The sequence below is a fragment of the Galeopterus variegatus genome, unplaced genomic scaffold (assembly GCF_000696425.1).
Source record: "Galeopterus variegatus unplaced genomic scaffold, G_variegatus-3.0.2 Scaffold4788, whole genome shotgun sequence".
In the NCBI taxonomy this organism is placed as follows: Eukaryota; Metazoa; Chordata; class Mammalia; order Dermoptera; family Cynocephalidae; genus Galeopterus; species Galeopterus variegatus.
The window spans coordinates 115,578-139,704 of NW_007730899.1; the positions used below are offsets into that span (position 1 = coordinate 115,578).

General features: G+C 52.7%; 1 protein-coding gene across 1 annotated transcript in view; it reads right to left on the minus strand.

Moving 5' to 3' along the window:
- Positions 1–1,274: 1,274 nt before the first annotated feature.
- DGKD (diacylglycerol kinase, delta 130kDa) overlaps positions 1,275–24,127 on the minus strand; it is a 35,553-nt gene continuing 12,700 nt past the window's right edge. The window contains exons 7-26 of the mRNA XM_008588363.1: positions 22,759–22,898; positions 21,477–21,561; positions 19,930–20,024; positions 19,748–19,847; positions 19,380–19,653; positions 18,674–18,823; positions 17,821–17,949; positions 16,997–17,093; positions 14,345–14,455; positions 12,298–12,394; positions 11,985–12,092; positions 10,937–11,050; positions 9,971–10,105; positions 9,490–9,641; positions 8,305–8,416; positions 8,130–8,222; positions 7,050–7,169; positions 4,214–4,331; positions 2,910–3,040; positions 1,275–2,025 (exon numbers count right to left, since the gene is read on the minus strand). Of these exons, the coding sequence (XP_008586585.1) occupies positions 1,936–2,025; positions 2,910–3,040; positions 4,214–4,331; positions 7,050–7,169; positions 8,130–8,222; positions 8,305–8,416; positions 9,490–9,641; positions 9,971–10,105; positions 10,937–11,050; positions 11,985–12,092; positions 12,298–12,394; positions 14,345–14,455; positions 16,997–17,093; positions 17,821–17,949; positions 18,674–18,823; positions 19,380–19,653; positions 19,748–19,847; positions 19,930–20,024; positions 21,477–21,561; positions 22,759–22,898 (2,451 nt within the window). The 3' untranslated portion in view covers positions 1,275–1,935. The remainder of the gene's footprint in view (positions 2,026–2,909; positions 3,041–4,213; positions 4,332–7,049; positions 7,170–8,129; positions 8,223–8,304; positions 8,417–9,489; positions 9,642–9,970; positions 10,106–10,936; positions 11,051–11,984; positions 12,093–12,297; positions 12,395–14,344; positions 14,456–16,996; positions 17,094–17,820; positions 17,950–18,673; positions 18,824–19,379; positions 19,654–19,747; positions 19,848–19,929; positions 20,025–21,476; positions 21,562–22,758; positions 22,899–24,127) is intronic.

A 24,127-nucleotide genomic window follows, 5' to 3' on the forward strand; every position in this document is an offset into this window, starting at 1 on the left:
TGTCCCCTCACCAGGGCTTGCCCTGGGAACCTCGGAGCCCAGGGTGCGCCGCCCCACCGTGCTGGGACCGAAAGACAAGTGTCCATCAACTGCGAGCCTTTTGCACTTGGGAAATTGACTGCTGTGGCTCGGTTATTTCTTCCTCCACCTACTTTCATCTAAAATGGCTGTCCTGCGAGAAACAGAATCAGAGGTGGGAAAGGCAACCCACAACTGTTTTGCTCCCAATATCACTTCCAATGTATGGAGCATGAGATTATTTCACCCAAAAATCCTAACGCCAACACGTCACCCACAAGGACAGGCGGCCATGACAGTGGAAGCGCGCCCTCTCTCTTGCCACACTCTCAGGGGACTCGGCCCAAGCACCGCCCCTCGGGGGACCAGCGGAAGGCAGCACCCCAGGCCACAGAGGCAGGGCCAGGGCTGTGAGGGGATCCACCTGGTGTACCCTGCTAAGGGGAAACGTGGACAGAGGGGTCTGCAAAGCAAGTGGCAGGCACAGCAGCGTCCGCGGTCCGCCCCTCAGCACCCGGGGTGCTGCAGACCCCGGCCCGCACCCACGCCTGGCTCGCGGGTGCCTCTGGAAGGTGCTCCTCTACGGAGAGCGCTGGGCTGCAGCCTGGCAGCCAGGCAGACACGTTCCCTCCTCAGCCAGGGCACCGGGGCTGGGTCGTAGAAAACCCCTCCCAGGGCCTGTTACGAGTCCCTGTAACAGGTGAAGAGGTGTTGGCAGAAGCAAGGGGTGCCCCTGCCTGGGCACTGTCCCCACAGGGCTCAGCCCTCCCCCCGAGGGAGCTCTGTGCTCTTGGCATCACTGTCGGCTGGTTTGGAGCTGGCCCTGCACAGGGCTGCAGCTCACACCTGGGACTGAGGCAGAGCAGGAGCAGCGTGGGCCATCGGGTCAGGGTCCCTGGTGATGCCTTCAGGGACACCAGGCATGGTAGCAGGAGACAAGAAGCCATTGCAGGGTCAGACACTCCCAAAACAGCCTCCAGGCTGTCTGTGTCCATCTGGGGACACACCGCCTGGGAACCAGCTGTTTCTCCCACAGAACGGCAGGAAGTCTCCCCAGAGCCCAGGAAGCCTTTCTACAGAGAAGTACCGCACTAATGCACACCCACACCCTCTGTCCTGGGGGGGACTGGCTGGCAGTAGGTCCCACTCATGGCCCCGGGTAGACTCCAGAGGCCTATGGCATCCTGTGGGAACAGAAGGGACCACGACCCCACACCCACAGCTCATAGGCGACGACAGACTGAAGACCGGAAAGCTGCAGTTGCCTGCTGGCTTGCATTGAGAGGCATTTTTTTCTTTCCCTTCATGTCAAATTATAACAAACAGGACTGGAAACATATCCATGCCACTTTCAAACCAGGAAAGAGCAGGACCTTTGTTTTTCTAAAAACCTTATTAATTAACAGGACGACAGCAGTGGGCTGCCTCGTGGGGCTGCTGAGAAGAACCACGAGGTGGCTGTCAGGCACAGAGGACATTTTGCCGTGGGACCACCTCAGGCTGGTCCCAACCACGCTTCCAGCAGGAGCCAGGAAATAGTGCTATTGAAGGACACATGGAGAGGAGCCCACAGGACAATCTGAGCATGTGGCCAAGGCAGGTAGGTTCTGCAGGAGTGCCTGGTGCCCGGGAGGCTGGACTTCGCCAGCGTCCCCATGGCCCGTGACACAGGTAGGTGGGAGCTGGGGGTGGGCATGACACAGTTTGCCCTGAATGGCTCCGATTTGGGAAAGTGTTGTTTCAAGGTAGCTATGTTGGTATGTTCAAGACCCCAGAGCTGTCACGAATGGGCGTCAGAGAGGCTTCCTGTCGCAGACAAAGGAGTAGCACCGTGAGAAGGGTCGGGGCTGCAGCGGTGGCGGCAGCGGCACCCTCAGTGGTGGGGGGAGCAGAGGACACAGGCCGAGAGGGCGAAGGCTAGGCCTCGGCGGCAGGGGCGCTCCGGCTCAGCTCCCTGATCCCACACAGGATCCTCTTCATGTGGCCCACTTTGGTCACGCCGAGGTCCTGCAACAGAGCACAGCACCGTGGATGCCGGGAAGAGAGCCCGGGCCAGAGGTCTCTGCAGACAGGCTGCCACCAACGGGCCCTCCGCCTCAATCCTCTGAGCACAGATGAGGTGACAACAGCGAAACCAGAGGGAAATGGCATAAAATAACTAGTGTGCAGACACCAAGCACGTCACTACTGAGTTCTACAACATCACTGATGGCCAGGACAAATCCAGCAGGACAAAAACAAAACACAGGGTGAGCACAAGTGGCTGGCAGGTGGCCTCACAAGCCCCCTTGTCTAGGATGCCCACAGGGGCCTTTCATGCTCTCGGGACTCGATGCCCAGGAGGCCACCCGGGAGGTCACCCATGCAAGGGCGTGGCTCTGCGGGGGTGTCATGAGGCCTGGTGCAGACCTGACCACACACGGGTCACCAGCCTCTCCTGCCACCCCCAGCTCAAGTGCGGCGCCCCCCAGCAGCAGAGTGGAGACAGGAGTGTGGGTGACATGCTTCAGGAACTACTTGTGGTACAAGCGCAGAGGACGCCCTGAGCCAGGGCTCTTCTCGCCTGGCTGTCGTGAGACAGTGATTCGGCGGGAACTTAGCAGTGCGGGGCTGTGTCCCCAACAGTGTTCTTAATGTTGAAATAGTTCCCTATCTAAATAGGCTAAGAAAAATCAAGCTTTTCCCCATCACATCTGCTCCTGGCTTCCTCTGGCTGTGGCACGCAGAGCCCTCACTGTCAAGTGCAATGGCCACCTGTCACCCCAAGGTGCACACGAAGGCCTGAGAAGAACCGTGAAGCTGGGACGTGGCAGGTCAGGGGAGAGGATAGAGTGGAAAGGAGCCGCATGGAAGCCCAGGTGCGGGTTCCAGGGAGACGCCCGTGGAAGTACCTTGAGGTCCCTCCGCTCCAGGTGTAGGAGCTCAGAGCCCCGGATGTCGTGCCGCGTGAAGATGTCCTTATACTCACAGAGACTGAGGTGCTCCAACCAGGCAGCAACCTCCTCTGTCCCCCAGAGGTGAACTGTCGGAGACGGAAAAGCATGAGTGCAGTGAGTGCCCAGAGCCCAGATGAAGCAGGTGGTGGCAGGCACCCAAGGCATGCCAGCAGCCAGCACCCGAGACATCCCAGCAGCCAGCACCCGAGACGTCCCAGCAGCCAGCGCCCGAGACGTCCCCAGCAGCCAGCACCCAAGACATCCCAGCAGCCAGCACCCAAGATGTCCCAGCAGCCTGCACCTACCACCCAACCACAGGCACCACCCCCAGAGCTGAAGAGGTGGGGAGCCACCCGCTCAAGCGGCTGGAGCTGCGGCAGAGCTGGCGTCTGTTCCTGCTAGGTGGGTCATCAGCCTTCTAGACACTCCTTGGTGTCCCAGGAGGGATTAAACACCAAATATATCAGAAATGTTTTGATGTGTAGCTAAAGCCAGCTTTTCCTCTAGCTTCTAGAGGGGATAAATTTCACTTTCGGACCACAGCAGGAAGGAAGACGTGCAGAGATTTAGATTTCATATAGTCAGAACCATCATTAACAGAAACCCAATTTCTGAATAAACATGCCAAGAAAAAAATCAAGGGAGCTGCCCTTACTGGCAGCAAACACACCCCAAAATCCAGGCGTGGGGCCCACCCGGTGCCCAAGAACACTAGACACAGCCTCAGTGCTCAGGGCTGACGCTTCAGACAGATTTTAAGCCCCAATTTACTGACCCAAAGGAAAAATGTCCTTCAGAACCACTTTCCATTGATTTCATCACCCACAATCACTGGTGGCCTAGGGACCTTGACCAATGAATCGATTAAACAGGAAGCAGCAGCCCATCAGAAGGGGCAGGCACAGCGGGCCCAGCACAGTCTGAGGTCAGAGTTTTGTGTCTCCAGGTTTTTTGTCACCTCTGCTGTCCTCCTCCCCACCTTGAACCCCCCAATTCAGGACAGGTAGCCTGTCACCCTGGAGTCTCCATGGAGAGCTTGTTCAGGGCAGGGTGTGACAACAGTCAACGCCCAAATGCAGAGAGGGGAAGCAAGCAAGGGTGTCGTTGTGTAGCTAGAGGCCAGTGCAACCACATGACTGAGGTCATGGCCCAGGGACCATGGGGGAAGAGCAGCAAGGCCAAGGGAGAAAGCAGAGACCAGGAGCACTGGGCAGGACAGCTGGCGGGGGCAGCCAGACACGCGGGACAGGGGCAGGTACCCGGGGCTCCCAGGCTGCTGTGGGCTTCTTTGTTCCTGTTGTTCTTCTCCTTTTTAAACTTGGTCACAAGGCGGAATTTACCACTGCGGCTGCGTTTGGAAAGGTCCATCATCACGCTCTGTCGGGGACACCAGGGAACACTGAGAATCAGACACCAATTTATCAAGGCCTCACTGACCCCTCTATCAGAGGCCGGGGTGGCAGGCGGACAAGGAGGGGCTAGGAAGGCACACTTTGTTCTTTAAAAGTTTGGTTTCCTTATTTGTTTTTGTATTTATTGTTGATTTTAATGCCTTTCATAAGTGGTTTATAAGTGATCATAGTGTCTACTTTTTTCACTTTACAATGTGCACTTATGTCATTAAAATACTTTTTGTAAATATTAAGCAACCGTATCATACTCCATTAAACAAAGATTATTGAAATAAGTTATTTAGTCAATTTTCTAGTGTAGGATTGCTAGGCTTTGATTATTAGCATTACAAGTATCTTTCTAAATAAATCTTTTACTCTTTCAAAAGGAGAGAAGAAGGTCCGGCCCGAGGCTCACTTGGGTGAGCGTGGTGCTGACAACACCAAGTCAAGGGTTAAGATCCCCTTACCAGTCATCTTTAAAAAAAAAAGGAGAGAAGAAATCTAGGATTATCAGAGGGGGGAGAGGGAGAGACTGGAAAAGGGGCATTAAGAATAAGTATGATTTGAAATAATATATATCCTAATAATATTGATTTGATCAAAATATGTCAATGTTGAACCCCCAAAATATGCATAATCAATTATGATTCAATAAAAAAAAAAATGTAACCATTGTAAAAAAAATTAAAAATTAAAGCTTTTCCTGTATTCTGCATTCTTCCCTTGGAATACACTCCCCAAGGCAGAATAGCAGAGGATGAGCAGTTGAGTGACACAGGAGTGCAGTCCCTGCTCTCAGCAACTGTCATCAGCAACCACCTCCCCACAGAGCACTCTCAGGGACACATGGAGGTAACAATGTGTCACTTTGCGATATGCTATTTATAAGAGAGACATACCAAATAAAACTTAAAAGTGTGAAAAAGAATATGCCAAGCAGACTATAAAAATAATTACTAAAGATAAAAAGGGTTATAACATAATGACAAAACCTATGTGCCCCCAATAACACAGCCTCAAAATACAAAAGACAAAAATAAACATCACAAAGATAAATTGAGACATCTACAATCACAGGAAAAGAGTTATACAGTAAATGATAGATCAAGAAGACGAAAAAAATTTTCAGTAGAGACTTAATGATGTAACAACACAACTGCATACAAGGTACATTTTAAAAAATTAAGCACACAAAATGGGCCAAGAAATTTCAAAAGACTGGTAACGTACAGACTGGCTCGGAGCACAGTAAAATAAAGTTACAAGTCAGCAAAAAAGGTAATTACAAAAATACCATACACAAATGGGAAATAAAAAACACTTTTAAATAATTCATTTAGGATGCTTATTACTTGGTACACAATTTTATGACTCTTATAATCATGAGTTTATAACTACATATAATAACATTTATAATTTAGCAATATGAAATGATCCTCTTTTTACCATTTTTGTATTAGGTATATAATTCTACTTTTATATTAATACTGTTACTTTTGATCTTTTTTTATTGTGTTTTATTGGAATTGTTTAATCTTTGTTTTGTAAGTTTTCACTGGAGATATAGGAGAGAAAACAGGGCCCTTGTGAGCAATATATGATTAAGTTTCTTTTTTAGCACATCTGAGAATTCACTTTTAAGAAAAAATTATCATTTTTCTATTGTCTTATTTTTATGCTATTAGCTATATCTTTGCTAGTACGTTATTCTCTTTTACAATATAGATTATATTTTATTTTTATCTTTTCCTGATTTGGAAAGACAAAAATCTTTTCAATTCTATTGAAAACTACCTTCAAGTTTCTAAAAACATCATTAACTCTACACTTCTCTAATTACCAAAAGTCAAGAATATCATTTTTAACTTTCTTCCACCTTAAGATGAGGAATTTAACATGCTTTTGTCCCCTGTCCATGACCTCTTCCCAGCCTTCCCACCTCACTGTCCACTTCACTGGCTTCACTGAATATTTTATATTATTTTAATAATCTCAAGTGAAATTTGTATCACATTCACAATTAACTCTTTAAACCATTTTGATGAGCTTGCCCTATCCTTTTATACCAAAACACGCCCATTCTTAAGTTGCTGAGTTTTGTCAATTGGCTTGAAGACCTCGAGTCAGTTTTTCATGAAGGGTTTTTGCATGTGTCAGCAAATGCCTGAGTATCCCTAGGAGAACATGCAAATCTGCTGCTGCCCAACTGTGTACCCTCACCCTATTGCTGCCAACAGGTCTAACAATCTAAGCTGGGCAGGGGTGCCCATGTATAGCGTCTAGCAGTTCCGTATCTTCTGTGACTGTATTACCCAAGGGGAATGTTTCTCCTGGCCCCTTCTCTTCTACCTCTGAGAGGAAGGAAGCCAAGAGGCAGTCTAGGGTTGTCCCTGCCCAGGGGCTACCCTCTCCTGGATTCCTTCCACCTACTTCCCAGCCTGCCCTGCAGTTCTATTTCAGAGGACAATGTGTGCCTGGTCATCAAGGGTCACTCTCAATTCCAACCCCCGACTCCTTCCTACCTGCCAAAGCCTCTCTCTGCTGTGAAGGACATTTTAACAGAGAAGCCTTGAGAATGCAAATCAGGGACTACAAGATCAATGCTCTCTTAATCCCAGCACTGCACAGGCCACACTGAGCACATCTCTGAATGCGAAAGCCATCACATCCAGCGGGCTCCCAAACCCTGAGATCCACGTACCTCCTCCTCACCAGGCTCCACGGGCTGGCAGAGCCAGGGGGTGTCAGCCAGCTTCCTGAGCTGTCGGTCCATCTCGGCAAGAGCAGCTCCGAGCCGCTCCTTCTGAGGGGGATCCAACTGCTGCTCCGGGGGAGGGACAGAGAGATGCAGCTGCTGATCAGTGGGCGCATTGGGGTCCAGCAAAGCCCCAGGCAGGCATAAGGTCTGCCCAGAGCCAAGCTCCTCTCAGAGAATTCTTACAAAAACTTTTCAGAAACTAAATCACAGAGCACCAGATACGGGGCCAAATCCAAGACCTCCCTTTCTATAGAGTGCCAGGTGAGAGAATAAAACTTTTTTTGTAAATAAAGAAATCATTTAGCAGGGCTGACACAAGCTCTTCCATTCTCCTTTAGGCTCCCTGTCAGAAAGCGGACAGAGCCAGTCACCTGTGCCAAGCACAGGAAGTGCAGGGAGGCAGCACACGGTGGCTGTGGTGCTCAGGAGCAGCGCGATGTCAGGGGTGAAGAGGGGAGTATAGACCCCAGACTTAGGGTTCTCCAGCTGCAGGACTTTTGGCAAATCCCTTCTATGTGCTTATTTTTTTGAAACAAGGAGGTTAGCCAGGCCATCTCTCAGGCCTTCCTATTGTAGCTGCTTCTGCAATTCAGCAACACCCCCCCACACACACACACACACACTGGCCATGGCTCCCCCAGGACTGACCTATCAGCCGGTTTTGTAGGGTCAAGTTAGGGCGGCACCGAGCCGGGCACACTGGAGAATACAGCCGGCTCTCAGCCGCTGGAGGAAGGTTTGCACCTACAGATTTCTTAGGCAGAAATATATTTTTCTGTCTACAACGAGGAGGACGTTCCTGTTGCAGAAGTCACTGACATGCTAAAGATAACCTGGCTGAGATGTTGCCAGAAGGATGTAAGCCAGAGCCCCAGCCCCGTGGTCAGAACAGATGACCTCTCAGTTCTCTCCCTGAGGCCAGGGACGCTGGACTAAAACTTCAGTGCTGCCCCCGTGCCCAGTGGCCTTCGCCAGCATTCTCTTCACAACAGCCAGAGCCTTGCTAACCAGGCATCAGCTTACCAGGGCCATCTTCCCGGCCAGCAGCAGCTCCGTCTCACTGCGCAGAGCCCTGATGTTATTCACCATCTCCAGGACGAAGCTGCAGTTCAGCCCCTAAAGGGAACCAAACAGACATCCATGTTGAAGGCCGAGCTACAGACACCAAGGAGGAGCCAGCCCTGAAAAGACCAGGTACCTCGGCAGCTCTAGGCTTGCCATACACGCGGTCCATGGACTTGGAGCTGGCGTTGACAGCATGAGCAAGTTCCTGCTCCACGTCTCGGTGGGACTGAGCTATTTCCCGGATACTTGAGAGAAAAAAATGCACGCACGGATTAGGCCAATGAGAAAGTGGCCTTTCACATCACTCATTTGAACATGGCCAAGGAACCACCAGAGGGCAGATGTGCAGGGGCTGGTCCAGCAGGCCAGGGGGGACCATGGCTCAGCCATGATGACTCCTCACAGTCACAGCCACTCACAGGCGACCTTGCAAATCATTTCCTGACCTATGCAAACAGAGGGCATAGGAGGAAAAGTTGATGTCAAAACCCAAGTTTTCCCAGCGAGGAAAATCGCAAAATGGGGTAAAGCCCCATGTAAAATGGCAAGCGGGCAACAGCACGGTTTGCTGCCCAGAGTCCCGCAGTGAGACCCAAGCAAGTCCAGGGGCACCTACGATATGCCACGCAGACCCTGAACATGCCCAGATCTGTCCTAGAGCCTACCTGCCACTCTGTACGAAGGGGACAGTCCTGGTTTAACAATGGGGAGAAGCAAGAAAGGGATGAGAGGCACCAGCCGGAGTGTGGCCTGGGGAAAGGGGGCAGAGTGCTGAGGCAGGAAGGTGCAGTGCGGCTAAAAGAGGTGGAAATGCTGGACAGGTTTGCTGGACATGGCAACGGAGGGGCTCAGCATGGCCTGCTGGAGCAGGTGCCGCTGCAGCGAACACAGGGACAGCAGGCAGAGTACACAGGGGACAGTGCTGACTACCATACCGCAGGACCACAGTGGCTCCAGGAGCTGCTTCTCAAAGGCGGGTAAGAGGAAATGCCTCTGTGGTTGTCTCTATTTTTTTAAATAAACATAGATCAGAGAGTAACCTGCTCTCTGAGATAAAGTGAAGGCAGACTGAAGGTGCCAGGCAGTAGACCACTCTTTAGGAATCCAGGAGAGGCTCTGAAAACCCCTGTGGTAGTTTTAGGTCTCCATCTATGCAAACTTGGAGCAATCTCTAGAAGACCATCAGGAAAGAAACCCACGCCAAGGGCAGGAAGAAACAGGCCCCGCCCTTGATTGGGGGCTGCACTCCAGGCCTGCATGCCATCAGGAGTGTGGTGTCCTGGAGCCCTCAGGGCCCTGGGAGCAAGGTGGAGCTCACCTGTGAATGAGGACCCCTGCTGCCTGCCCGAACTGGTCCATCTGGGTGGCCTCCTCCTCAGACAGGATCTCGGGGTGCAGAGAGAAAGAGGGCGGGCGGGGCAGCTCACCCCTCTGCTTGTCTTCCCAGGACTTCAGGGTGTTCTCAAACGCCTAGGATGCGAGAGCCCAGAGTTACGCTTTCTACTGCTCCCAGGAGCAGAGCACACGTCTAACATGACAGCTACTGCTGGGGTGTCTACAAGATGACAGCTAGGAAAGGGAGAAACACAGAGTTGGTCCAAAAAAATCACTGTCCTATTAGCTGAATTGTTGTACCTTAAATAAAAAGTCCTAGAAGAAAGTATGAAAAATCCTGGCTCTTATTTTTTTTGTTTTTTTCCTTTTTATTGTTTTTGGCTCTTCTTTTAAAAGTGCACAGGTGAGCCCAAGGACCCGCCCTTGCCCCTGCCCCCAGAGGTGCTGCAGGCAGCTGTTCTTACCCTGTCTCTGGTCAGCGTCTGGGCCCGGTTCTTGTGGACAATCCGAATGTACCCTGGGGGCTGGATCCAGGCCTCCCCATCCACCTGCACAGGCACGCCCTCATCCCCCAGGATGGAAATCTTCACCGTGCGACACTGAGCAAACACCACAGCCCTCACTTGTGTGTGGAGCCAAAACCTCCAGGGGCTTTAAAGCACTGCCAGCCCCTCTCCTGCCCCTCAGGACACCCATCAGACCACTGCTCCCCTTGGTGGCTCTTCTCCACCCACCCACTGTGCCCTCACCGAGCAGACAAGCATCTGGGGTCAGCCGGTGCAGGAGAACTTGGTGCTCAGATACAGGTGTCAGAACCCAGGGTGGGGGGAGTGGCTACCACCAGCCACCCACCAAGCCCTGCCCCATGCAGACAACCCGAACAGAGCAATCCCAGCCCGGGGCTCCAGCCTGTGAGTGTTATCAGCACCCCCGGCCAGGCAGAGAGACCCTACCCAGCGCACCTCTGCTGTAGAAATAAGTAAGTGGGAGCCCTGCCCTCTATCCCCTCCCCAGCTGGGCCCCACAGCAACCGTTCAAGGACCCCAGGCTGGAAACCACTCCCACCCACCACAGAGACTCGGGTCCCCGCCCTCTGGCTGCTGCTCCTGCCCACTGCCACCTCATCCCTCCTCAGCAGGAGAAAGTCAAGCAGAGAGAGCACAGGTCAGGTGGACACAAGTTTTGAAAGAGATTTTTGAGAGTTTAACAGTCTCATGGAGTCCATGAAAAGGGCTCCGGCCCACGACACAGGGCCAAGGGCTGTTCAGAGCCCCACACCAAGTTGGCACGTGGTCCTGGGGAAGTGCCAACTCCCCAGGTCTCTGTGAGTTAAGAGCGACTGAGCAGGTTCTCAGCCGGGCCCTGCCTCTCCAAATGTGTGTGGGCCCCAGGAGGGGACTAGCCAGACCCCTCCAGCCCACGGCCATTACCTGTGCGATCCGGTGATGCTGCAGCTTGATCACACGAGAGACGGCCATCTGCATGCTGCCAAACACGGCCACCACTTCCAAAATCTTATCATCAAATGACGGAGCTGCAAAAGTCTGCAAGGGCCAGCATGACAGCTGACCTCTGCTCCACAATTCCCCAAACACGTCGCTCCCCGACACTTGTTCTTCTGACCCTTGGGCCAGCCCTACACTATGGCCACTGCGTTGGTAACAGAGGTGGTGCAGAACTAAATGCAGGTAAATGCATTACTGAGGGGTCTGTTACAGGCCCTGCCACTTACTAGCCACGTGCTCTTGGGCAAGTTACCTAATTTCATTCTTCCTCAGCTTCCTGCTCTGTAAAATGGAGGTAACGTTGGCACTCCTCAAGGGGTTGTTAGGAGGACTGAATGTTCATCCAGGCAGAGTGCTTAGAACGGCGTCCAGCACGTATTAATTGTGCAGTAAGTGCGGACTACTTCTAGCAGCCATTAAAAACAAAGAAAGCCATTCCCCTGGTTAAAACCTACCAATACCTTCCCAGGGTTCTTAGCACAAATTCCAAACTTCTTCCCCTGGCTCACATCACTGGGCATGATCCAGGCCCCTGCGGACCCCAATTTCTCTCCACTCGCCCACTGCCCACTGCGGTCAGGGGGTCTCCCCCACAGCCCCCACGCCCTCTGCCCTGTCTCACCTCTGAGCCTTCCATCTGCTGTTCCCTCTGCCTGCAACAGCCTCCCCCCCGCCCCACCCCCATCCAGCTGATTTGGCCAACTCCGAGTCATCCTGTGGGCCTCAGCCTCCCAGAAGCCTGCCTTGACCCCTCGCACATCCCATCCCGTCCCTCACTGATGGCATCGCCCTGCTCGGCCCTCCAGACGATGTGCCTGGAGGCGAAGGGCTACATCCACATCCTGCTCCACGGCATGCCCAAGGCCAGCACAAGGGAGGCTTTCTGTCTGCCTGAGTCGTAAGAGAGCGCCGCACTGCTCTGGCTGCTCCTCCCCACCGAGCCCACCCCACACCCCTACACCCCCGGGCTTACGTCATCCTCCTTGGTGCCCCCCCAGAAGTTGGTCCCTCCGGCATAGCTGGGAATGTTAAGCACAGCGATTCCCTGAAGACTGGGGAGCGGGATGGGTCGTCCATCACACTGAGCAGCACAAATGCAGGAGGAGAGGAGAGAGAGGTGCACGCGTCAGCCAGTCCCTGTGCACGGTGTCCGCCCCAGCAGCCTCGGAGCAGCGCGAGGCTCCCCAGGGAGTGTGCACACAGTGCGACACAGCTGCAGAGAACAGGCCTCTGGCAGCAACCGTGGCAGGGAGCCACCTGCAAGTGCCGCGGAGCCTTAAGCTCACCTCCAGCAACACCTTCTGCTCCAGGTTCCTGTAGGTTCTGTGCAGCAGCTCTTTGGTACCAAGGACTCCATACCACATCATATTCTTGGTTCGACTCCTGGAACAGAAGCAAAGGCTGGAAATGGGTCTTGGCTTTCTCACACAGTCAACCCGAGTCACTGATGTGAAGGCTGGAATGGCTCCTGATCACACACCAGTGAGACTCAGCAATGACTTACAGCAGTCACCCCTGAAGGTAAGGAGGACACGTTCTTGTGACCACAGATATGCACAGAGAGACACATTAACCAACAGGAAATTCTGATACAAAGTAACATTTTACCAAGAAAGTAATTGTAACGTGAAAGGCAAATAAAGTTCAAACATTACAGAACCTCGCAAAAATTTTATACATCGTGATTTTTTTTCTGGCTATAAAAGTATGCATAGAAAATGTGGAAAGTACAGAAAAGCACAAAGGAGAAAATGACCTTTGCAACCCCAACGCCCCTAGTTACCCCATGGGTACTGAGGACGACCTGTGCACTTTCTCAGTCGCCTGTAGGTGCTGACTCCCAGTTGGGACACTATCTGCATCGTTTCACAGCCTACCTTGTCCACACTGTGCTGCAAACACTTGCCCCGGTCACCTGTGCCCTTCACAGTCATGACCATCCTAGCCAGGCATTTTTCTACCGTAATCTACCTAATCAACCCTGACCAGGCTCAGCTGCTCCCACTGCTGAGTGCTACAAACTGCACCGCAGTGAGCTCTCTTGTACTCACCTCTTGACTGACATTTCCCATGACTTCTTTAGGACAGATTTGTAGAAATGGAATTTTTCTAAAGAGACCTTTTCAAAGTTCTCAACACAATCTCAAGAAAGGTTATACCAGGGTTCAACTGTGCTATAGACGCCCCTGTTCCTCACCTATTTTATTCTGCAAAATCATATGTATTTTAATACCTTTTCTAGTTATTTTTGGACTAACAAAAATTTTTTAATGATTCGAGTTCACCATCATGTGCTGTATAACAGGGACGTCCCTAGGAACATGGCAGGGCCCAAGAATTCAAAAGGGTTTTTCGAATTTTCATGCTTGATTTTGCTTTACATGTAGAGCAGTGACTAAGCCGTACCGGCAGGTGTGAGGGGGGGCTCCCTCCCATCTGCTCCCCCAGCAGCCCCCCTCGAGGTGGCAGTGGCAATACACAGAGGGCAGAGGCCACGTGGGGTCACGTGGCTCGTTTACTCAGGTCGATCCCAACCCACCAGATGAAGACCCCAGCAAAGGCGTCCTGATTCCTGCATCAATGACCGTTCTCTGCACAAACTGCTCCAGCCACCACACCAGGATCCCCCTCTCCCTAGTCCCCTAAGTTCTCCTAAGAATGTCAAGGCGGACCGGTCTCCTCCAGATCACTGGGGCTGGGGGAGAGACATTCATTCCCCACTTCTCGTGTTTCCACAGAGAAGAGGGAATTTCTACTTCAGCCCAAGAGGAAAGCTTGGGAGGGACCCTCTCCATTTCTCTGTCCTGTCCCCAGGCTAGGAGTATGGAGTCCACGGTAATTCTAAGGGAAGACCTGAGCAGCTCCCGCAGAGTGTCTTCCCACTCCGGCCCTACCTGTGCAAAGTGAGGGCAACACGGCTCGCTGATGAACACACAGGCTTCCCCACAGTGATGCAGGGAACACACTAGCTGGCACAATCACCGCTCAGCATGCTTTATGGCACCTGACCCTGTACCAGGGAATCGCAGACTCATGACTCTCATTAAGAGACACGGCCCATTCCAGTCGACCACGGTCACTGGCTTTCTGAGGGTCAATTTGCCCCGACCTGGCCAACCCTCTTTCGAGCTGGCTTTCTGGACTGTCACCTGCTTCCTCGACACCTCTGTGAAAGCACTCCTGCTTCTGACAAGGAAGCCTGGGCCCCATTTCTGTCTCTGCCTTAGTATTCTCCACACACTTTAACCTACTGACTCCAGAAATTACCTACTAACTCGAGGAAAAAGCCACAAAGAAGCAAAGGACAGGCATACTCACTAGTCTGTCACCTACCTGCATTTCTCTGGGTGCTCATCACGCTTGTTGTTAAAGTCCAGAGATATCTTTGCATCCAGGCCAATGCCAAAATAGTTGTTCATGACACACTTCTCTGTATAATACTCTCTGCAAGGTTGAGTTTTAAATCAATTACAACAGGTCTGCTTAGAAGTTTTCTTTCACAGACTCCCAACCTCTCAGCATTTCCTCCTTAGGGCAAAACTGACACCTTTTTCTTTTTTTTTCGGTTAAGAGCTTTTCTGAGATACAATTCACATACATTTTCCAATTTAGAATGTACAATTCAATGATTTTTAGTACATTCACAGTCATGTAACCATCACTACAATCGATTTCAGAATATCTCATCAACCCCCAGAGAAAGCCTGTTCTCTTTAGCCTCAGTTCCCAACTCCCCAGCCCCAGGCTAATCTACTCCCTGTCTCTATAGATGTGCCTATTCTGAACATTTCACATAAATGCAGTCAAACAATGTGTGGTCTTCTGCGTCCAGCTCCTTTCCCTTAGCATGGTGTTTTCAAGGTTCATCCACGTGTCAGTACTTCATTTTCACTGACAAATAATATTCCACTTTACGGACATACTGCATTTTGTTTATCTGCTCATAAGCTGATAAGACATTTGGGATGTTTCACCTGTTGGTTATTTGTAAACAATTGTTCACAAGCTTTAGTGTGAACGTATGTTTTCAATGCCCTCAGGTATATACCCAGGAGCAGCACTGCCGGGTCATGTGCTGGCCCCGGGTCTAACCTTCTGAGGAACTGCGGCCTGTCCTCCAGGACCGCGGCGCCACCTTACACGCCCACCAGCAGCGCCGAAACTGAAGGTAACTTATGGCACATAAACTCGTGTTTGAAACCCAGCTTCACCCTCCCCCCATTACCATGGCTAAGCCTCCTCCCAAGCCACAGGGTCACAATGGTGTTCCCTCCAGGACAGGGGGTGAAGGGAGGAGCCGCTGCTCCTCTACCCAGAGGATGCAGCAAGAAGAGTCCATCTGGGAGTTTTCATAGCAACTCAGTTGGGTGGATGGGCTTGGGCACACTGCTTGGACCATAATTCTGATATATTTTAGCTTACTGAGCTTTTGCAGCCTGACCTGAAAACCAGTTACCACATATATGTGTTTTTATGATACGTCTACTTCAAGTGCCTAACAGCCAAGCGAGGGCAAAGCTTGGTGACAAAACTGTTTCCAACCTGAGGACCACGTGACTAACCAGTATCTATAGGTCCTGGGAAAAGAGCGAGGTCTAACCCAGAGAATCAGGCCCAGGACAAGGGAGGGGGGGTAGAGAGACTGGGTCCTGCAGGAGGGTTGGCAGCCTCCCATGCACTGGGAGACGACAGGCTCGGGAGGCCTGCCTCAGGCCAAGCTGCGATGGCCACAACTGCTGGAGTGCACACAGTGGGGAAGGCAAGAGAGCACAGCTTTTGCCTCCCCAGGTGAAGAGGAGAGAAAGGAAAGAGAACATCAGGCTTAGCCACGGACTAGAAGCTTCAGTGATCTCAGCTGAAGGAGAAAGTTCGTGCAGGAGGCCCCTGTGGGCACCACCCATAGAAGGATTGCGGCTCTGGCTTCACTGAGGACCACAGCATCAGGAAGGCTCAGGACCAGGCCCAGGCCCAGGACACATAGAAGGATTGCGGCTCTGGCTTCACTGAGGACCACAGCATCAGGAAGGCTCAGGACCAGGCCCAGGCCCAGGACACTGTGTGTCCCCCCAGGCCAGCACCTGGGGTCTACAGTTCCACTTTCCCAAACCCACACAGCCTCTGTGAGCCACAGACTTGACACTGTCCCCCACCAGGCCAGATGCAAATGGTTGGCAACTTTTAACCTACTGCCACTAGCCCCCCAGTGCCCAGAACCTGCAGTCAGCCAGCAGAAAGAAAAGTCCAGAAGAATGGATTTTCAAAATACCACTCGTCTCTGTGATGGTCTCTAATACACAAGATGGCTCTATCACGATGCTGCATCAACGTCATCAGTGCCTTAGGAAGTGGGCAGAGGAAGGAGCCACATTCCCAAGGGTGCAGCGGCAGCCAGCGTGAGGAGCACAGAGCAGCAGCACACACCTTCCTCCTTAAGGTCAAAGCACAGGATGGTCATCACCCTGGGCTGCAATAAGTGGCCAGACGAAGGTCACCTGGAGGACCTTCAGCCCAGGAACCTGATTCTGCATCACTAACAAGAAGGCAGGAGCATGAATGACAAGAGGAAGAAAGAGGTTGTGAGGAGAGGTAACAGCGCGGGCCAGCCAAGATCACCAGAGAGTGACAGCCAGAGGGGACGGTGAAGGACTAGGACAAAGTCGGCCTCCAGCAGGAATTCCTGAACCTGCCGAAAGCCTCAGAAGGTGACGCATATTCATGGGACACTGGTGCATGCTGTCATGGGACCCTAGGGACAAGCTGCAAGAGGCTCCGTCCTTCACCTTTCTGCAGCTGATTCCGGGTGTAGCTTCCTGGTGCTCCTTCAGCTGGGCCTTCCAAGCCCCTGGGTTTCCTTAGCAGCTCACGCCGGCAGGAAAGGACTGTCTAGTCAGCTGCTCCCTAACGTCTCTAGCTAATTCACAAGTCAGATTTCCATGCTCGAGCGTACTTCTAAGAAACATGCCCACTTGTTACCCTCATACTCACAGGTTTTCTGGTTCGGAGTTAAAGGGATCAGCATTAATTAATAAGCGACTGATGACTGAGCCCCCAGGCAAGGAACCAGACATCCCGGCCCGGACATCTGCACGGGAGACAAAGGCAAGAGACGGGGCTGGTGAGGAGCTCACATTCCTGTCTCTGAAGCTGATGGACACAGAACCTTGTTACAATTGTACATTTCTAAAGTAATGCGTAAATGCGCCCAAATTTTGATAATCACCATATTTATGGAACAAAAACAAACATACTGGGCAGTAGAAACCAACATCTATGAGACATCTCAAAAATGGCTTATAAAAAGAGTTCTCGCTAAATGTAAGAAGCTCCACCAAATGATCTCTTATGCACATCTTAGAGTTCAGTCCCACAGCTTCACAAGGCTAAATTCATGACATATAAACATCAAGGGACACTCCAGATGGCCAGAACCCTCAAGCTACTAGCGCCTTCTGCGGTCATGCTAGGAACAGTGGAATGACTTCACTGGCCTTTGTCACAATTTGCCCACCCCTCCCTTTTCATTCAGGTACCCCTACTGATTCTTCAAAACCCAATGTAAGCATCACCTTCTTACTTAATGATGTCCTTCTGGGTCCTCCCAGGCAGTTATTTGGGTTCTAAAAAGGGCACTTTTCATATAATCATGTTAACTTTTAAGTCTCCTTCCCATGGACCTACAAACTCTCCAAAGGCAGTGACTCCATCTTACTCATTCAGACAGGCCCCGGCCGGTGCTGGTGAGTTCAGGGCCACTGCCTGCCTCCTTCCACTGACCCACAGGGGGTGGGGTGGGGAGGGACGACACTCACGTGGGTACAGGATCTTGGTGTTTAGCGCAGGCAGGCAGTCCCGGCTTCCTGACTGGGGAGGAAGAGAGGCAGAGCTGCCCAGAGACAAACTTCCTTTGCTGATCAGCTTTTCACATGGGGATTTAGACACTATAACAGAACAGAAAACCTTAAGGCTGTCTGAAATAGAACACCACTGAAATACTGGGGGTTTCATCAGCAAAACGAACAGAAGGGGGGTGCCGACGAAGGGGGAAGATTACAAACCACTGGTCAGCCCAGTGGAAAGTGTGCAAGACAAGGAAAAAGGTCCCGTGCAAGGCGGGGCGGGATTAGGAGGTGGCTCCTAGGCACAATCTGGACTGGGGAAGATGAAGCCGCCACATATGCAGAGGTCTGAGTGGTAACAGAATACAGGTCATGGAGTCAACTCTGAGCAGATTCTCCCAGTGGCCTGGACAGGCTGGGCGGAAGGGTGCCCCCTCCACATGAGGTGCCTATGCTAGGGTCTATTCCAGGACGGCAAGGGTCCCGTCCCTCCAGGCACAGCCCCTTCTGAGCAGTCGTGTGGGGTACGTGGTGGCTCTAAGGACAGCAAGCAAGGGAAGGACACCATGCAGTCCTCCTCCATGGACAGTCCTCTCCCTGCCCAGGGAGGTCTCCTGGTTCCACCAGCGTCCACCAAACCGCACATGCCTCAAGTGCACGTGCAGGTGACGCAGAGGAGCAGGCCGTGGGCTGTGCACTGCCATCTGGCTACGCTGCCCAAGCGACTATGACGAAGCTCCCTACAACTCCCCCAGCAAGCTCGCCAAGTGTCACCAACACCACGGCCCCGACCACAGCGCAGCAGAAAGATGGGTGCGGACGGTACCTTTGCGCTGACTCCTCCCCTTGATGACCCCGCAGCTCTCGCTGTGGGACAGCGGTGGGCACACCCTGTCATCCGTCTTCTCCTCTGACTGAGAGAGACCAAGGACGAACCCCTGCTGCTCCTGGGTCTGTGCGTTCTGCTCATCAACAGCTGTGTGAGGAGAGCGTTTGCAACCAGGCATGTGAGGATTAAACCCTCGGACACGCCTGGCTGCAGAGTCCCCTCCTCATATCGTGGCTTCATTTCCTCAAATGTCCTCTGGCTCAAGGCTGAGCCCCCAAAGTCCCCACCCCCACCTCCTCCTGGTCCCCGCACACGGTCAATAGGACGGTGCCCGGGCATCTGTGCTATCAGGCCCGGGGTACGAGGAGGATTGAGGGGCTGGAAGACACGCTGCACAGCGGCGCAGAGCCGCAACCCCGGGTTCCCGCCGACATGGCGCGGGGGCACCTGCCCGGCAGGAAAGGAGTCTGAAGCCAGGGAGACAGTGTAGGAGGTTTCTGAGGGAAGTGAGGGTGAAAACGGCCAAGGACCAGCAAACTTGCTGAGTAGGGGCCTGGGGGTCTGAGTGGTGGAGGAGACAGTAAAGGCCCCAGGCCACGTGGATTTTCCAGTGTGTTCTTTTTGGGCTATCACCATGTTCGGGGGGAAACTGGCAATGCCCAGAGCTTGCCTGAAGAAAGCCGCCCGCTGTCACAGCGATTACCTTTCTCCGTGTGCTCTATGATCTGGCGAATCGCCTTCTTCAGGCTGTTGGCTCTCAGCATGAGTTGCTCCCGAGGCCGGAATATCTGGGGCCGGGCCGGGCACGCCGACCCCACTGAGTGGTCCCCAGAGGGGCTACAGACGCTGCCTGCCCCGTCTCCATCTTCAGCCTCCTCGGCAATGGTGGGGGGTGGGTTGGACAGAGAGGACGAGGCCTGGGACTCGTCATCCAAGGTCTTGAGGAGAGAGTCCAGCTTCTCTTTCAGGACCGAGCACTGGGCGGGGAGTGACACGGCATGGAGTGACACGGCATGGAGATCGTGCTTCCCCGAGTCTGGACACCCCTCCCACCCGGGGCCCAGGACGGACCTTCTTGGCCATGGCCTCTGACTCCTCGGAGCTCTCAGTCGTCTTCTCGTAGGCCTTCCCCACCCGGGCCACAAAGTCCTTCACGGTCTCACATAGCACTCTGCAGGAGGGACAGGCCACTCCTGGAGGGACAGCTCAGGCTGGCCGAGCCCCTGCCTCCCCCAAGGCCACCAGGCACTCACTTGGCTGATGAGATCACCACTGAGTGCTGGTCCGAAGTCAGGATTTTAGAAAGATGGGCTGCCACCGAGTCTTCATAGAAAAGAATTTGCTGCACCTACAATCAACCCAAAACAGCACGGGGGCTGTTAGTCTCTGTGATTGTGAGCCCCGTGATGCTGAGCCCAGTGATGGTCTCACCCACTTCCTGCTGGTGCAGGCCTGGCAAGATGGCTTTTTCCTAACAGACACGGTCTCAGCCAGCCAAAGCCTCAACTTGCTTCATGCACTAACATGAGATCCCCCAGTGCTATGTGAAAGATTTCAAAAGCTTGGTCAAAGCCATGGACAAACTGAAAAGGTGACTCTTAAAAAAGAACACGTCAAAATATACAAACAGCATGTGCTTTAGTATGAGATCCCCCCAGCAGCCTGCGCTGGGAACTTCCGTCTTTAATCCCGTTTCAGTTAGAGTAACACCGTGGCAGGCAGGCTCCGGGACCTGGGCTGCATTCACAGCAGATGCCGCGTTTCTACCTGGCTGTAAGTTCTATCGTGCTGTGAGCTATCCCCTTCACCACTCGCTGCCTGCTGAACCAGGACCTCTGCCCTGTGTAATGATGGCTGTCTCCAGGCCCTGGCCCCAGGGCTGGCAAACTTTACCACTGGCCTGATACTGAGTAGTCTAGGCTTTGTACACATATTCTTCCTCTTAAATCTTGAAAACACAAACAAAAAATTTTAAAAAGTATAAAAGAAAACAAGTGTACATACACACACACACACACACACACACACACACACACACTTTTAAAAATAAAAAAAAATCTTGAAAAATGTACAGAACGTTCTTGGCTCGGATGGCCTTGTCGAGTACACGCGGGCAGATTCGGCCTGTGGACCTCATTTGCTGCCGTAGGCCCTGATAAAGGCTCCCCTCTCTCTAGTGCCCTTGACCCTCTCAACCCAGAGACTGCCGTGGGCAGAGTCCTCTCTCACACTTGGCTAGTGGCCAGCCCGCCCAGAGGAGCCAAGCACAGCCGTGCCCGGCACTGCCCCAGTGCAGGACATAAAATGCAGAAGACCAAGTCTGTTCCCCTAGGGAACCGACAGCACAGAGTTAAAACACGGCAGTAACCACCACCAGACAGGAAGAACTCAGCACTGAACCAGAGTCAGCTACTGGAAGGGGCAACAGGCATGGAGGGCACCTGGGCCACTGCACATGTCCCAGAGGACTGATGTGGCAGGGGGCCTGGGGCACTCGGGCATGGGGGGGACAAACACAGACCCAGCAGGGGCCTCTGAGAGGATGCACTAGGAGAACAGGAGTCACAGGGACACTCATTAGGAAGGCCCCCCAAATCCTGGTGATAACTCCAGGAAACCTCTAGATGGTTACGAGGCCCAAGAGTCCTCCGTGAAGGGAAGTTAGAGCCCACTGGCCTCTAGCTCGGCCTCAGTTCACTTGCGCCTCTGGGGCTCGCTGCGACAGCCCGTCACCAGAGGGGCCGAGGAGGACAGTGAGATCGTGCAAGCAGGGTTTAAAGAGCAACCTGGCAATTAGTACCTCAGAATCCTCACTGAAGTCTTCGGTGACGGTGGAGGAGGAGGCCTGCCGAGGGAGTCTGCTCTCGTACGCCATGATGCTCCACCTGCACACACACAAGGTCAGCTCCAGCCGGGCCTCCACAAGCATGGGCAGCTGAGGACGGCTGGGGACATGCAGACCCCAAAGGCAGACCCTGCACCACCTCCCCTTTCCTGACCTGGGGCCTTCATCTTAGCATAGTTTTGGACTTCACTGTTAAAAGCCCTTTGTCTGGACTCTGTGACCTGTGGCTTGCCTGAGAACAAATGTCTTCACTCCACAACCAAAAGGGCACACACAACAGCTCCACTGAAAGAGGGGAAATGCACCCCATAAATGGCTGCCCTCAAGATAAGAGGCTCCTTCTGGGAGAAATGGATTTACCTTCCTCAGAGAGCTGCAGACTGCTCAGCCAGCAGCCAGATGGCCCAATGGGGACGAGCATTTCTTTTTTTTTAAAAGATGACCGGTAAGGGGATCCCAACCCTTGACTTGGTGTTGTCAGCACCACGCTCAACCAGTGAGCGAACCAGCCATCCCTATATAGGATCCGAACCCATGGCCTTGGTGTTTCCAGCACCGCACTCTACCAAGTGAGCCACGGGCCGGCCCGGGGACGAGCATTTCACAGGCACCAAAGGCACACAGACAGACCTTCCTTAAACAGAGGCAGCCTTGACACAGCAGGGACACTTCAAACCCCGCCTGCCATCACCTCTTCCACGTGCTGAGCGCGATGAGGAAGCCCCCGCATCAACACCCACGTGCTGCAGGTGCAGGGTGCATGGGAGGCCATGCGTCTAGCTCAGAACTAACAGCATGCCGCTCGAGAAGGGTGCCGATGCACCTCTGAGCACGAGAGGGTGATTGCTCCAGACATGCTCTTCAGAGAACAGAATATGGGAAAACGGAATCGCTACAATATGCAAGAAGAAGCACTTTGCTGGGGGGCCTCAGATCCTGGGCTGAGACAGCCAAAGGTTCTCTACGGCCCCGACAGAACTAGGCTTGGCCTCATGAGAAGACCTGGCCATTCTAGGGTGTGGTTCTTAATCCATGTTGTTTGTTTTTAACCTTTTCATAATTTAACCAAAAACCAAAGACTACCAGAAAAGGGGAATATATGCTCAGGTCAAATTTTTACAAATAGCTTCAGCGGGTGCATGGTTTCCACAGACCCCAGGTGAAGAGCACGTGGCCAAGGAGACCTGTTTCTCAAAAGAGCTTCCCCTCATGCAGCGGTAGAGCATGTCCCACTCACCTGTCCAACATCTTGGTGCTCGCTCTTTCCAGCTTTTCCAGGATCTGGGGGAGCTGGGCGTCGTCATCACAGGCCGAGCCCCAGCCGAGCACACGTGCCAGGTCGTTCCCTGTCCCGAGGGGCAGCACCCCCAGCTGGCACTGACAGGGACGGTGGTAAAGACATGTGTCAGTCAGTCAGCTGGAAAGGGGAGCTGTCTCCACCATGCCCACTCCATCACCCACAACGATGGCTAAATTAGGTATGTGGGGAATGTGATCTAGAACGGTATGGGGCTTGTCCATCCTAGGCACAGCCCACAAGAGGAGAGAAATGGTCTTTGCCATCTGATTAAAAACACCAGGGTCATGGACCCCTCTTTCTCCCACAGGCCTCTCCCTCAGCTATTGCCACATCTTGACAATCAACCTTTCAGGACCTCTCGGATCTATGTTTCCAAAATCCCCTTCTTTCCCCACTTTCACTGCTATGACCCCAACCCTGAAGAATCATCCTACAACTCCCCACCACCTGGTTCTCCATCCACCACGTCTCACAGGCTAACGCCAAATTCATCTTCCAAAACATCTCTAGTATTGGGCCGGCCCGGTGGCGCACTGGAGAGTGCGCCGCTTGGGAGCACGGCGGCGCTCCCGCCGAGGGTTCAGATCCCATGTGCGACACTGAGGGTTGCGATCCCGTTACCGGTCAGTAAAAAAAAAAAAAAAATCTCTAGTATCACTTCACTCTAAAAACATCTTTAGCTTCTAAGATCTAAAACATCTGTAGCTTCTAAGTCCCATCAAAAAAAGGTGCCAGGACTGTCCCCAGTCTGGATGCTGACTTCAAGCATGCCCCAGGGCTGAGTCTGCATCCACTCCCCAAACAAACCTCAGAAGCTGTTCACATCTCACCCTCCACTGGGAATTCCCACCCCAGATCCCCCATTGAAACCCCACCATACCAACTACGTGCTTAGGAGGCCTCCCTGCTATGGGTTAAATGGGTCCCCCAAAAGTGCATGTGTTGGAAACTTGACCCCTATTGTAACAGTGTTAAGAGGGTGGGAAATCCAATTATGGTATGTGAAAGGTGGGGCCTTTAAGAGGTGACTGGATCATGAGGACCACATTCTCATAAATGGATTAATCCACTCATGATGTAATGGGTTAATGGGTTAATGGGTTATCATGGGCATAGACCAGTGGCTTTACAAGAAGAGCACATGAAAGAGCTCTTGCCATTCTCGCCATGTGACACCGTGCATAGCCACGGGACTCTGTACAGAGCCCCCACCAAGAAGAAGGTTTTCGCCAGATGTGCCCCCTATACCTTGAATTTCCCAGCCTCCAAAACTATGAGAAATAAACCTCTTTTCTTTTTTTTTTTT